Source organism: Polypterus senegalus, chromosome 4, assembly GCF_016835505.1.
Source record: "Polypterus senegalus isolate Bchr_013 chromosome 4, ASM1683550v1, whole genome shotgun sequence".
Taxonomy (NCBI): Eukaryota; Metazoa; Chordata; class Cladistia; order Polypteriformes; family Polypteridae; genus Polypterus; species Polypterus senegalus.
In genome coordinates, this window is record NC_053157.1 from 148889293 (window position 1) to 148905877 (window position 16585).

General features: G+C 35.7%; 1 protein-coding gene across 5 annotated transcripts in view; it reads left to right on the plus strand.

Annotated features, from left to right (window-relative positions):
- The window catches only part of jakmip1 (janus kinase and microtubule interacting protein 1), a 278170-nt gene that overhangs the window by 195230 nt on the left and 66355 nt on the right, over window positions 1-16585 (plus strand). For all 5 annotated transcript variants that reach the window (XM_039751459.1, XM_039751460.1, XM_039751462.1 and 2 more), the window contains 2 exons: window positions 5321-5467; window positions 7254-7313. In XM_039751459.1, the coding sequence (XP_039607393.1) occupies window positions 5321-5467; window positions 7254-7313 (207 nt within the window). The remainder of the gene's footprint in view (window positions 1-5320; window positions 5468-7253; window positions 7314-16585) is intronic.

The window sequence follows — 16585 nt, forward strand, 5'->3', positions numbered from 1 at the left end:
TCTATTAGACTTGTGTGGTAGTCCCCATTTCAAAAAATGGGATGAGAGGAGTTACTTCTGTTGCCAAGGTATCACACTGCCTAGCCTTCCTGGGAGTGCCATTTGCCAGTCGTACTAAAATAAACACTTTTATTCGACAGCTGATCCAGAAAGAACTGTAAATTGTATCCTGGCCATGAAACCATAAACCAACTCTTCCATCTTACACTAATAGTTTCAAGGTAAAGGGAATTTATAAATCTTTTAAAATCTGTCATCATTAAAATTTTCTAAGTTAACCAGAATTTTTAAACAGCGCATATTGAAGGATGTGACATTGTGTTCCCCCATGCATACAAGTACTTGCATTATAATATAAGAAGGTAACTTTAAAGATGATCTATTGCAGGTGAATGAATTTCCTGCAATGAAAAATTTTGATATTCTACAAACAATATAGATCTGAAGATATCAGATTGTCCACACCCTAGTACAGCAACCATACACCTACATCATCTTTACTTGATTGACTTAATGTGCCAGAAAATTGTATGTAATTTTGATATTACAAATGGCACAATTTTGGTATTTTTCAGATTGAAGTTATTTCATCGCAAACATAGCACATATGCATTTGCTATGTGAAATTGTGTTCTGAAGTTTTCTAGAAGTTTAAAAAAATACCACACTGCCACACTGGTGCCTTAGAAAGGAAGGCTATAGGGCACCACCTGAAAATAAAAGCCTAAAAACTTACTGATGAATCGGCAAACATTTCAATATAAAAGGATCTTTGTGACAGCAAAAGGATCTGAAAATTAATCATTTAGTTGTATATTCCTGGTTTTAATTTTTTGTTGTGGTAAGGATACGTTTTCTATTTGCTTGTGGGAGTTCTCATATGGAAGTAATTCAAAACAAAGCTAGCCATGTGACATGAAAGGTTTACTGTGATTTGGTCTTTCGAAAAAACTGCGTCTGGAGTGGATGGTGAGCTATCATGCATATCTGGTCTTCTTTTAAAATGTCTGAATCTCATAATATTAGTGTATTTTGTATATACTAAAATGACATGTATAAACAATTTTGCGATGTGTGTGTACTTGCAAGATGTGGATCGGTACTTTCCAACTTTTTCGGCTTAAAAAAATGACATATTTGGTAACATTTTAAGCTTTTCCTCCATGCCCTGTAACCTCCATTGTAAAACGCCAGTGTGGGCAAGATAGATAGATATATATTTTTTTAATTTAGATAACACTTAACAGTCTTGCATGACAAATACCTATATATAATGTTTGTGAAGAATAGGTTTGACTTGAAAAATACCAAACCTATCCTTTAAATAGTCTGATTTTCTCATAAAAGGAATCTTGCTTTGATGCAGAAATGTTAAAGGGACACACAAAGAGAAATCTAAGCATTTAAATAAGTAGTTTTGCTTACCTTGTTTAGTGAACCATCTAAGGAGTAGTAACAAAATGTGCTCTATTTAATCCAACATTTGAATCTTTGAAATGTACGATAAAACCAAATAAACATACAATATACAATGAGAGAAGGTGTACATTCCATACAGACAGTATAGAGCACCTTTGTTTGCTTTCCTAAACTGGAATAAAGAATGTTGGTTTATTAAGAAATACACATCGGGGAATGATGATCAAAGCCTGCAAAAGTCATTTAAGTTACAAGAAAATAGAACAAAATCTAGTTGCCCCATTTGTTCTGCCCATTGCAGATTCGGTGCTTTACTACCAGCTGGTGTATCTTGCTAACCTTCAAAATACAGTGCCTTAAATGAAACAATTCTCTCCCATGTGCATCATAAACCCATTTTTTCTCTTTTCACACTTTGACCTCACCAGGTCCATGCCATTTCAGTTTTGCCCCAACTCCCCAAGTAACTCAATTCATTTGACCAGGGACAGAGTGTGGTATTTAAAATTGTCCCAGAGGTTACTTCCAGGATAATCATCAAAATGAACTCCCAGAGTCCTTGGAAACCTTCTGAAAATCCAACTGTTGAACCGGAGTTCTCTCTCTCAGGTGGCTTCAGGTGTCACAACATCTCTAAGGGTGAAATTGTAATTTAATGGCCAGGCACTCTTGGTAACTCATATATATTTTTTTTCCTCCCTCTGTAATAATCTGCAGTAGCCCATATATCCACCGCAAGAGGATGCTTGAAATATAGAAACGTTAATTGTTTTTAGTTTTATTAATATATTTCAAGTTAGCATATTAATAATATATACACACACAGTGGTACCTTGGTATATGTCCTTAATCCGTTCCAGATCCTTGGACTTATACCAAACAGGACTTATATCAAACAAATTTTTCCCATAAGAAATAATGGGAAAATTATTAATTCGTTCCCATGAAAAAAAAATCCTATTGTTATTGGCATATTATACATTGATGGGGTTGTATAAAATAATTTAAACACTGCTTAATACTAAAATACATAAATACAAAAGCAATTAGATGAAATAAATGAAAATGACTTGTCCGATAACAATGAGTTTAATTTTACTGCACAACAAAGGAGAGCGTTACAGCTCTTCCAAATGAGCCTCTTCAGGCGATTGTGTAGCACTACCGTTGTTCTTCTTCTGGCAGTCTTCAATCCAAATCCCTAAAGCAGATTCCATCCAGACTACTGCCTTATTACATCCACTTACAACTCGTTTTAACACCCTGGTTAAAAGGACACTGCGGCCGTAGATCTTATATTCCTTTCCTACTTTTTAAATAAAAAGAATCATAGCCTTCAACAAATCCGAAACGTTTACCTTTTCGGCAATCGTTAACATGTTCCGTTTGCACTTGGGCATGGCCCCTGAAGCAGTAGCAGATCGTTTTGGAGCCATAATGAAGGGCTTGACTATGCACAAAGATAAACACAAAAGAGCACAAAAGTTAACTCTTTACACAGCGAAACACGTTGATGCTGAATGAGCGAGACGAGACTTCCTGGTTAACACTGCATTCAGCACGCAGGAACTTAACTGCGTGCTCTGATTGGTTAGCTTCTCAGTCATCCGCCAATAGTGTCCCTTATATGAAATCAACTGGGCAAACCAACTGAGGATGCATGTACAGAAAATAAAAAGACACATTGTCCGCAGATAAAAAGACACATTGTCGCGAAGCAGCGAAAAATCTGCGTTATATATTTAGTTATGCTTTCATATTAAATCCACGATAGAGTGAAGCTGCGAAAGTCGAAGCGCGATATAGCGAGGGATTACTGTACAGGTTAAAACTTGGCCCTTTTTTTTTGAAGGCGCGCGCCCGCTATACCACACGTGTTGTTCTAGTACACGAGTCGTATTCCAAACAAAGGTCGTATACCAAGCAAAATATTTCGCCTCTAAACAGGACGTATACCAAGTTGGACTTATTACCGAGGTACCACTGTGTGTATATATATATATATATATATATATATATATATATATATATATATATATATATATATATATATATATATATATATATATATATATATATATATATATATATATAAATAGGACGATCCAAGTAGGATCCAAATACATTTTGTTAGACTTGAGGCAAATGCTCATATTTTTATTAGTGACAGGAAATTTCTATCTAGTGTTTTTATGGTAGCAGAGCGTTTAACAGAGACCAGAGAGACCAGCAGACCCAATTATGTTGTACTTCAGTTCTTCTTTGTGATTAAAAAGAAAATGTAACGATTTTTGAGAAGTACTGGCAGGGTGGCCCCTCCTGGGAAGATTTATTTTAAGCCACATTTTTTCTACATTTGGATAATATGCCTCTAAGTACTCTCATATTCTTAAAGATGGCTTTAAAATACTTTCTAGATGGATAGATGTCAATGTCATTTTTCTGGAGATGTTCATGAATCTCTTTAATTAAAGCATGATTTGTCATTTTATCCTCTGCGGTAACAATTTTGCATTGAATTTAAGTGACAACATCACATTTATATTGGGTAGTGCTGTCTTAGGTTCAGCTGTTTGAAAACATAGCTGTCCTTTTTAACTGAAATGAGTTTCCTAGTTGTGCAATATCTTTTTCATATACACATATTTGCATATTTATTTACCCTGCACACCAAGCATCCCCATCACCAAGTGCTTTTTGAGAATGTGTGTGCCTGCCACACACTGTTACAAATTGCTGCGTGACTGGTATTAGTTGGAACTAATGGAAGTTAACTAAGAGGGTGATCCATTAACTCTTCTTTTTTGCAAGATGGATGTGTTGTTTTTATGTATGGTGTGTCTTGCTTGTGTGCTTTGTTGATCTTCAGCAATTTTGGACTCAGTGTGGCACTCCACACTCTCCAACCCTGTTATAAATGGTCTTCTGTTCTTAGTACATGGTGCTGAGGTTCCTTTGGAGTGGAAGTGTTGACCATCAAGTACAGCAATGGTTGCCTAATGAGTTTTGCTCACTTGCCAAATGGGGTAAACAGCAAAACACTGAGAAAACTCTGAATGCCATTTGCCTGTGATTGACCAGTCCTATCAGATGAAGCTCTGAAGCTGAAATCTAGTTCAGCATCTATGAAACTTACTTTAGCTGAACTGACTTTTGATGTTAAGTGTTAATTAAGAGGGGGCTACAGATGCAAAGTTTCATGTGACATACTAAAGAAAAGTGAGAAGTATACACTCTGTTCTCCATTGTGCTTTTTGTCCTTGTTTATCTGGATACAATTGATAAGACATATACCATGTTATCTTATGTAAAAAGTATGAAATAAAGGCCATTTACCTTTTATGTTTCACCAAGATGTAAAGTTAAAGTTCCTTTGAAGAAAACATTAAAGTAATTTTCTATAATCCATTTAAAAATTGAAAGCTTCCATATTAATTTGTGATACACATAGCAGTTGTATTTTTTTCATTTCATATGCCTTTAAAGATGTTTTTTTTTTTTTTTGGACGAAGAGTAGCTAACACAATGAACAAAGTAACAGGCAGGGTACATAAGCATCACAGGTGCCTTTTCACAAGGAACAAAATGTGTTAAATGTTTATAAATGTTCATTATTTTTTGAAAAAAAATATATAAATGATCAAAGTATCTTTTAATGAATGTCAGCTGATATGTGTTGTAATGCTCAATACTAATTGCAATTTAAGTTTCTCATTCAAATTCTTTCTATTATCTTGTTAAATTTACAGTACGTAGCTTTTTAAAACATTTATTCATGTTTCCATACTGCTTCACCTTTTTTTTAAACTCATGCAATTTTTATTTTGCCTTGATGTAGTGCAGTTTTGATAATCACAGTGAATTATTATTATTATTAATTTTCTTTTTTATGTCTCCCCAGAAGGAAAAATTGCAGACACAGGCACAAACAATTCTAAGGAGACCAAGTTCTCTCAATGATTTGAGTCACACACATGATGAGCAGGAAATTGAATTTCTTCGGCTTCAGGTGGCTGAGCAGCAGTCAATGATAGACGATCTTACGGTGGTGAGCTTTGCATTTTGAATGTGCCATTTTTCATTTTAAACAAGGGTTACAAAGTTGGCCCATAGTATTTTCGATAGGCTGTACTTAACTCGATATAGTACATTTAAAGAAAGTCAACAATGTTCTCATATACTGTAAGTGCTGTGAAGAAATCCTTGGTAATTCAGCAGTAGTTAACGTTTTGGTGAGAATGCACTCTGTCTAATATCTGTAGTAACAAACAGTAAAAAAAAAACACACAAGATGGCCTTTATAAGTTCATAGCAGTACAATATCCACTAGGTGGCACTTCTAGGCTCAGTCTACAGTTTATATTCCGCTACTACTTTAATGTTTTTTGTACTAATGTTGTTCTCAAGTTTGCACATTCATAGACCACACAAATGCTTGGTTTCATTGAATGTGGTATAGTGGATAAAGGGACTGGGCAATAAATAATAAGGTTGTAGTCCCTAAAAGATCCCACCTCTCGATTCACTCACTTAAAATGTTATGTCAAGAGTTCTGCTATGTATCTTTACTTGCAAAATACAGTATAGTGCTCCATATGGAAAGTTACTATGTAAAATAAAATAAAATGCATTGTAGCATTCAAATTTGACCAACAGAACTGGTAGCCAGAGACGTGTTATTTGTTTTGGATTGTATTCATGCTATACTAGAGTGACATACCAAATATGTATGTCAAGCAGGAATTCTTGGGCCAGGCTGACTTGAAGCTAGATGCAAAATATTAGTATAGAAATAACAAAAGGGCCAGTATTAATGCAGCTTCGTGTGGAGCCAACACTCACTGGTGAAAGTGGAGTTTTTTTGTTTTGTTTTTTTAAACTTGATAAATACCGTGGCTGTCATTATAGTTACTTCTACATATGACAGTACTGTAGTTACAGTACATTTTTAGTCCATCGTTTGGTGGTATTGTTGCAAAAATGTAGTACACTGCTTATTGTTGCTAGGGAAAATAAGTAACCTTATTATGGCCAGTGACCTTGTAATGTCCAGTTATTTCAGGGAGAGAGTGAGAAGTGAGTAGTAGGAGTAGAAGATTATTAGGATACTTGGGTAACAGTGCAATATCATATTTTTTCTTTTTTATATATTAAGTATTGTTATTCAGTTTTGTGATGTATTGCAGTTTTTATTTTATTTTCATTTACTCAAAAGTAAACCTTAAATCCTTTCCCTGTAGGAAAAAATATGTGTCCATCTAATGTAATTAATAAGAAAAGCCCTTGGCTCAGTTTAACTCTCACTGAGTCCTTGTAAGATAAGTCTTTTTTATGGAGATGTCAACAAATAATTGAGCTCAGACTGTTTCATGTTTAAAATGGTGTTTGAATATATAGAAATGTCAGTTTAATGTATTTTACCTTGTTGTACATGTTCAATGATAACATCCTATTTTCACACTAAATTATTAAGCTTTCACTCATAAGCAAAACATTTTCAGTTTTCAAATACCGATCAAACATCCTTTGATTCTTTTGTTTTCTTTTAACGACATTAGACTTCTTTCTTTGTACAGTTTCATAGCTACATTCATTGAAGGTATTGCAAGGATGGTTGATTGCTAATTCATTTGCTGTCCATACTTTTGCTTGTGGAGGTGAACTTTGCCTATTCAAGATGCATCATCTATAGCAGCAAGATAGCAGTACTGCCAAATGTAAAATATGTGCATGGTTGGTTTTTTCATATACCTATACCCTAGTGTTATACATTTCTTTTAGCTTCATGGGGCTTCATTTGCTTTTTAATTACAATATCACTTCTTCTTATCCAGGAAAGAGACCGTCTGTTAAGAAGCAAAAAGAGCAAAAGAAAAAGTTTAAAGTTGCCAAAGGTAAGTTGATCAAAATTAACAAAAACTGTTATAATAAGGACGTTACATGCAACTCTGATCCAAAGACATGCAATTTCTGAAAATATATCCATCCATCCATTTTTGAATCCTCTGCAACCGAATCAAATGGCACATTTTTTTAAAGGAAATATCTCTTCCTAATGCCTATGCTATTTATTTCAAAATTCTTCTTTTCATGATAGTTTTGTCTCTTGACAATCAAGACAAAGATGAACAGGTTGAAACTTATTCCTATTGGTTATACGTTTGCTATTGATTACTATTCCCTGATTTTAGGCAGGTGGTTATCAAAGATCTTTAGCACGTTATGGAAGATGAGATTCTTAAATATAAATTTCTTTATCCATGTAGGTGTAAATGTCTTGTCAAATAGCACTTTATGTTGGCAAGTGGAAAATTAGTATATGGAAAATAGACACCACAAGACTAAAATTTTCTTAATCAGTCATAGACAACTTAATGAACCTTCTTTGCCTCTTTTGCCCATTTGTTTCTGTGTGTTGGAAAAGATGGTGGAATATGTGCTTGATTCTTGGGGAAATGAGAGGATTTGTATCTTTTATTCCTCGCGTTTTTTTTTTTTTTTCTTTTAGTTTTAATAGGCTTGATTTGTAGTTAAATTTAAGCTGAGCTTATTGAAATTGGTAGGGTGTCTGGTATGGCTTCATGTTTTAAAACTGTTTGAGTAATACAGTTCAAATAACTTACTCTTATTGGGTTGTTATGATTACATATTTTTCATTTTACTGTTTTTTACCCACATCACCCATACTACTGTACAAGTGCTTTAAGAGAGGTGACCATGTCAGAACAGTTGTCATGAGAAGACAACACACGGACACATTAAATAATTTCTGCACCAGGAGCTCAGAACATAACAAGTGTGATATTAGGATAACTTATAAGATCCTATGTTAATTAAGGTAAATGAGGTCATGTTTGTGCTCCATGATTATCACTTAACATTGCTTAGTTTGAATAGAATAAAATAAGCAATGTTTCTAAAAGAGCACGACATTCAACCCAAAATTGCTCATCTGCGTCTGTTTACCTAAATTTTGCTAAATATTGTTAGTAAACATATGAAGAGCTTGCTCACCTGCAGGAATGATGCACCAGACTGTGTTTCTGAATGCTCACTCACTTCTTTCCATGTGTGGTTCCCAAGTTATGCCATTGCTCTGTGTTTTGTCTTTGAAAGCTGAGTGGCAGTTCTTGAAAGGTGTCCCTCTTTTTCTTATTCCACCATGTGGAGCCTAGACTTTGCATTAGATACCCAAGCCTGGTCTAACCATCCTTTTCATGACAAAGACCACTGTGAGTAGATTCAGGAATGGGGAGAGAAGGCAGCCTTGACTCTAGATACAGGTTTCAGAGAACATTGCATTTGGTAAAAGCTATATATTTTCACAATGCTCTATAGTGATTGTCCATGGATGGTGTAAAAGGCTTTCTGTAAACAATGAAATTAATTAGAAGAGGCTTGATAAATTTGTTGATCCGCTTTTCCTTGTTGAGCAGGATCTGTTTGGCAATGGTCGCTCAATTTCTCCACAGAGTAAGGGTGATTTGGCTGTTGCTTCTTATCTCTTTAACCCGAGATGTAGCGATGCCATTAGAAGATAGTGGTCCGATCCGATATCTGCCCCATGATACACCCTCGCACCTTATAGTGCTGGTGGTTCTGTTAGGTGGCCACACTGTTTTCCTGTGGATATCTTGATTTATTAGGTAAATGTTCTCAAAACATAAACTGTTTATGCTGTTAAACCGCAATAGATACACTACACTCTGTCCGTGTATAATTTTGAACTGTGCCTATCACACAGTCTAGTCCTCACCTATCATTACTTTTTCTGTAATAACATTTACTTTATTACTTTTGTCGTGGTGCTAAGCTGCATCAGGTGAGGCCAAAATGTCTCAGGAATTTTTTTGCATTTGGGTTTTTTTTGAACCAGATGGAAAAAATCAAGAATGTTGTATACAAATGTGCAATACTAGCAGTGTCTCCTTCAAACACCCACAAGAATTACATAAATTAAAAAAACATGCAGCTTGGCAAATAATAAAAGAGTATATTTACAACAAATCTTTATAAAGGTACTATATATTGCCATCGTTATGAATGAGCCCCAATAGCATTTCTAGACACACTTCGGCTCAGTGATATTGTGACCATAGGTTGTGTCTTCATTCTCTCCTTTACTACAGCAAGTCACATGCTTTACTAATTAGCTTCTTGACTCAATGGGCCTCTCTTGAAATGATATCACCTACCCAGCACACCGCAGGATGTGACAATTCACATTAAAAGAACTTTGTCTCCCAAGAGTCTCCTCTGCCTTTTCTTGTGTAGTTTGGCTCTGTTACTAGACTAATCTAGCTTGTTATTAATGTGTAACTCCTCCTATGTTCTGCTGTGCACCACATCCACTCCCTGAGTAATGACTGGGCATAATTTTTTTTTTTTTGGTGCATCAAGTCAATAACCATTTCCTTGGTTTTTCCAATGTTGAACTGCAGACAATTCTTTTTGCACTAAGAAACAAAGTTCTCAAGTTGACTTCTATGCTCTGTCTCGTCCCTCTTGTCAATAGACTCTTATTAATGCAGAGTCATCAGGTAATTTCTATAAGTGACCTTTTTATAGTCTGATATGTGCAGGTGAGCAGAAAAGAAGAGATGGCAGTTTTTGTGGTGCTCCAGTGTTGCTCACATCACAGTGCAGTCCTTGAGCCTCATAAACTGCGGTTTTCCAGACAGACAGTCCATTATCCAGTACACCATAGGCTCATCCATCTGCATATACCTGAGCTTACCATTTAACAGTGATGGCTTGATTGCATTGAAGATCCTAGTGAGAAAAAAAACACAATTCTCATAGTGGTAGCAGCTTTGTTCAGATGGGTATATGTCTTGTGGAGCAGATAGATCATTACATCTTCCACTCTAATCTTTGTACAATAGGCAAACTGCAATGGGTTGAAGTGGTCTCTTACAAAAGAACTTGTATAGTCCAGGACCAGCCTCTCAGAGGTCTTTGTCATGTGGGATGAAATTGCCACTGACATGTAGTCATTGGGTGAAGATTATGTACTAAATGAACAATGTTTAGGAGTAATACATAATTTTTAATTACTTTTTACATTTCCACTTTTTATCTAATTAACACCAAGTAACTTGGGTGATGTAATGTAAAAATTACAAAGGTAAACACAATGAGAGTTTCTGACAATAATAATCAGTACAGTACACAATACCTATAGACAAATATCAACCCAGCCACTTCAAAATATGGCCAGTGATGGCAGTTATGCGTTGGCTGAAGTAAAATATGCGATACAGGTTGTACCATTTAGAAGTTCATTAAACAGAAGGAAAAAAATTACAAATTAAGTTGCAACAGATATTGAAAAAGCAAATGAAAAGCAAAAAATTAAGAGTGTTGCCTATCATGTGTTTGATTGATGCAGCCTGTCTTTGACTTGTTGCAGTGCAATCCTAAGGTGAAGTTCTATTTTCTTGAATCTGTTGCTTATGTACTCTCAGGCATATTTGCTATGAATCAAAAATAGTGTGGGCCTTTACTTTTATTGTGATCGTGCATCATCCCGCCATGGATATTTTTCCTTGCACCGACCCTGCTTCAGGGTCGTTATTTATGTATTTTAAATTTCACAGACACTAGTAGATGAAGCACAGATGTGAAAAAGTCCTGTTTGCAGCATATTTTTATTTTATTAATTTAATATTGGTACAATTCAAATTCTGATACTTTTCTGTGTTCTGTTTTCAGATACAATGGTTTGGAGTAACATGGTTTCTTGAACTATGCAAACTCCCCATTGAAAGTACATTTTGTAGTCTTTTAATGTATTGATTCACTGCAGGAATGTTTAGTTGTCTTCTAAGTAAATCGAGATTCACAATTCAGTTAATTTTCCATGGTGCACTGGAAAATATTTAGGAATCAGGTACCATATCCTTTTTCTCCCAAGGCTGTTTGCTATCAACTATCAAAGTTTCAATCACAAAAGTCAAAATAAAATAAATAATTGGCAAATTAAATTTTCAAAAGATGCTTAACATGAAAAAATGCTAGAATTGCTTCATCTGGTCCCAAATGCAGCACGTCTAGCTTCTGAGCTCCATTGTTATCTGTCATGAATTGACTAATTAATCCCTGATGAGCTTTTCCAGTCCATTAAGATAAATTACCCAAAAAATCACAAGTAGAGTGCATGAAAAACCATAAATTAAACAAATGAAGCAAATCAAAAAGCAAAAACAGCACCTTGTATAGGACTGATGAATAAATGGGATGGTTGACATGACCATCATGTGATTTTATTTTTATTCTCAGGTTGACTGAGATAAATTCATTGTTTGAGATGGTTAATTAGACAGTAGGAAAAGACCGAAATGGGTTAAATAACATTGACACCCAGGGAATTAGTGAATACTGAGTCAGACAGCCTGGCAACATGATTGCAGTTGCCATGGCACCTGAAGCATATAAGTTACTCTATGGCTTGTGGCAGAATAGTAATTAGTCAATAATTTGTAAAGACAGGCTAACCATTAAAAATGTCTTTGTTTCTTAAATATTTAAAAGCATGCCTGAATTAAGTATTTATTTTATTTTTTTATGTCTGAGGAGCCAAGTTGAAAACATGTTGTAGATTAATACTGGTAGAATAATTACAGGATTTTAAAAAATTTTCTAAGGTGCCAAATATATTTAATATTAGGCATTGCTTGTGCTGCTGGTTAAGTTTAAATCTAGGAGAGAGAATTTCAAAGTTTTCTTTTTCACCAGTTTGGGCAACAAATGAAAGAAAAATGCTTGTTCAGTGCCACTCATTAAAGATCCCTTTAGCTATACCCAAGCTTGCAAGCATCATCTTCCCACTCTGTTCTCTAGTATAACATTCTTCTTTGAAACATGGTCCTTGTGAAATTGTTGCTTACTATGTGCTTGCTGTCTTAGTATCTAAGTAAGATTAAATACTAATTAGTACAGAATTTAATTATTATAAACATGTTGTGTACTACTTCTGACAGTTTCTGGTTATTCACAGATTCCTATAGTCCTCATGTGTTCTCTCTGTGGTCCTGGTTTTGCCTCTTGCCAATGTTTCATCTTAAAGATTAGTGACCTGACAGATGGTATAATTTATCACCACTGTCTGTGGTTTATTTCTGGTGACAAAGGATTACTCCAGAAGGCCTTGGTCCATGTGGTAGAGCATCCAGTTGTAATACAGCTTGGTCTAGTTCTCACCCAAGAAACATTAGTGCATTCTTCCTATATGAATAGGAATACATTTATCATGCCAGTTTCTCCTAACCCAGTGGCAACTTTGTCTTCTTAAATTTACATATTGTCAAGAATCATAAATAGATAGATAGATATGTATTCACACACACTATGGTCTGAATGGACACCAAAAAGACTGTAAAGCAGGGGTGTCCAACTCCGGTCCTGGTGGGCCGCATTGCCTGCAGGTTTTCATTCTAACCATTTTCCTAATCAGCGAGCAGTTTTCACTGCTAATTAACTCCTTTTCCCTTCATTTTGTTCAGACCTGTTTTGAAGGATTCAGTCTTCTGATTTGATTTGTTTCTTCATTAAATGGTAGCCTAACAGAAATGAGATATGAAACGAGCCAGCTAAATTCGAACATCAAACTCCAGCCAATTTCATTCCAATTCTTGATGTTAATTAAAGCCTTTATTGAATATCATGACTTGCTGCTGCTGTCATTCTGCTATAGCAGACTGTTGATTTTCTGTTTTTTTCTAAGACCACCATCAAGATGTTTCGGTGACCTGATCAGACCAACATGATTGAGACCTTCACCTTTCTTTATTTTCAGGTTAAATAGTCATGTGGCAGCTTGTTTCGTGTTTTATTATTGTTGGGCTGTTCATTAAGGAAAAACAAACAACTAAGGGGTCTGAGTCACGTCAGTTAAAACTAAGGCAAAACAAGTTAATCAGCAGCAAATACAGCTCACTAATTAAGAAGATGGTTAGAATGAAAACCTGCAGCCACTGCATCCCACCAGGACCTGAGTTGGACACCCCTGCTGTAAAGGAAGAAAGAAAAAGAAAGAAAGAAAAGAAAACCTCTGACTTGGCGGTCATAGTCACAGTAGGGCATTATACAGGCATATAAAAGAATCCCAGTAGCGTTTCTTGACATACTTCTTCTGAATAATTTGTTTGCTGAAAAGTACTCAGTGTTGGATATCTGAGAGAGGATATGCAGCACTGTAAATAATGACACTCAGTTTTGTTTTTTCTCCTTGCCACTACCTCCAGGGGGTATGGAGTGTAGCCCATAACTGAGTCTGCCCTTTTTATTAGCTTGTTGTAGCTCTGAAATGATGTTACTAATCTAGCACAATGCAGTGTAGAAAATCACACTGGCCATCACAGAGTTATAGAAGATGTGAAGGATGTAACGATCCATGTTAAAGGAATGCAGACCCCTAAGGAAAGAGAGCCCACTCGGCCCTTTCTTATATAGGTCCTCAGTGTTCTGAGATGAGTCCAGCCTGTCATTGATGTGGATCCCCAAGTACTTTTAGGAGTGTACTACCTCTTGCATCCATTCTTACAAACCAACACCCCCCGACCCCACTGGGCATAGAGATTCCTTTGTACAGTGAAAGTCAATTACCAGTTCCTTGGTTTTGCTGATGTTAAGATGCAGACCATTATCTTTGCACCAAGAAACAAAGTTCTCCCCCTGACTCCTGTACTCTGTCTTATCTCCTTTATCAATACACCCCACAAGTATAGAGTCAATTAAGAATTTCTGCAAGTGACATGACCTGGTGTTATATTTTTAGTCTGAGGTATACAGAGTGAAGAGAAAAGGAGACAGGACTGTTCCTTGTGGTGTTCCAGTGTTACTCACTCCTGTATCATAAACTGTGGCTTGCCCAACTGATTGTTCATAATCCAAGATACCATAGGCTATTCCTGAGCTTACACCTTAACAGGGATGGATGTATGGTATTGAAGGCACGAGAGAGATTGAAAAACATAATCCTCACAGTGCTACCAACTTTGTCCAAGTGAGAATAAGACTTGTGACGCTCATAGATAATTGCGTCTTCCACTACAATCTTTATCCAGTAGGCAAACTGCAGTGGTTCAGGTCGTCTACCACAAGAGTACTCATCTAGTCCAGGACCAGCCTCTGAAAAGGTCTTCATGATGTGAGACGCAAGTTGCACCAATCTGTAGTCATTATTCGAAGAGACTCCTGCCTCTTTTGGAGCTGGAACAATGCAGCGTGTTCTCCACAGCAGCAGCAATTTCTGAAGCCTTAGGGACAAACTGAACAGGTGACAGAGGATACCACAAATTTGGTCAGCACAGGCATTGAACTCAAGGACTGACTCCATCTGGTCCTTCAGCTTTTCCTATGTGTAGCTTCCTCAGTTGTCTCCTCACTTGGTCTTCAGTTATGGACAGTCTATACTGATGGTCAGAGGTGGACTCGTCACTAGCCATTTCAGTTGGTGTAGTAGGAGTTGTTGATATAGTAGGGATGGTGTGGAGTTACTGGACATTGGAAGAAGGTGGTAGTGGAGTGGAAAATGTGCTAGTAATCTTTGTCCACAAAGCTTAGCTTCTAGCACCTGAACTCTGGATTGCTTGACTCCTACAGTTATGCTGTTTTTTCAGAACAGTCAACTTGTCTAAGATGATTTTTTAGTGAACTTTTTTATTTTTCTCATATATATATATATTAGTATTAGCACCCATAGTCAATTTCTTCAACCTTTGTACACCCAATGGATCAGTTTTCTGCTTCACATGAAACAAAATATTTTACAAATGTTTCTGATCAAAGTCTGGAAAGTAAAATGCACTAGAAATACAATCATTCTGCCTTCTGTAGTAAATGCCTTGCAAAATCTACCTTATTTGTGGCAGTTCCTCCCAATTCCCCCAGGATTCTGCACACCCTGCCACATTACTGCAATTCACATGTAAGATTTTGTTTTTTTAACCTTATTATTCATTCTGATAAAATCTTGCAGCAGTGGTCAAAAAGGTTTAGTTCTGGTACAAACCAGGAAATATCACTTGTGATAATTTTTTGTTTGTTTATTTGTTTCTAATATTCTGTGAAGCTCAAATGAGGCAGATGAACTACAACAGTAGGGGACTTTTATATAATTATGAGGATATTTGAGAGAAGTAACACCTTTCCCATAGGATCCTTTCTTGTCATAGTAGGGTGGAGCGTTGCATATCCAGTATTCGGCACACAATCAATTGCAAGCTTATGCTTTCATAGTTTGCATGCTACAATTTAAAGAACAGAGCTTTAAACCTTTGAGAAGAGATGAGAGGTTTCTGATCAAAGTTGGGGCATTGCTTATGTTCCCCGCTCAGTATAGTTAAATTAGAGAAATATATTTAACTTTAATCCTTTATGATCTGTAGCAAATTGTGCTCTTTTAAGTCCATTGAATGGTATGAATAGTGCAATCCTTTGTATTTTCAATTAGTTTCGTTTACTTTAAACAACATATTTTGAAATTATTTCGGCATTCTGAAATATTACCAAAGAGAAGTAAGGAACTGGTGAATAAACATCGGAAGTGCAATATTTTTCTTAAATCCTATTTACTATGGAGTATTTTTTTCTTGTTTTGTACTTTGCCTCTTTTATTTGTTTGTGCACACTTGTGTGCTTTTACTTTTCTGGTTGCCAAGAGATGACATACAAACATGAAGGTAAGGAAACAAGTGCAATGCATTATTTGTTACTTTTGCCATTTGTAACAGTTGTAAGTTGGTTTGTGGACTTTGCTTTTGGAATGCTTCAGACGATCAAATTGCCCATCAGTATGACAATGTTCCTTAATGATAGTATAAAGTAAAGAATATGTCGTTTTTCTATAGTTATGACTCTAGAGTGTTGTAGATTGTTTTTTTAATCACTATCTATTAGCAGAAAAATCTTGTTAAGCATTTTTTGTTTAGTTTGCTTATTTACCAACCTAAGCACTCAGAGTGAGGATTTGACAAAAATCATAATATATACTTTCTTTTTTAAGACAAATATTCTGATTAAGAATTGCAGTTCTGAGAATTGTTTTTTGGCCCTAATATGCGTGTGAAGAAGTGTCTGATTTAAATTGTGTTTTATTCACATAGGAGCAGCTAAGTCATATCACATGGTGTTCCTGTAAAATAACTTTGTGCTGGAAAAAATA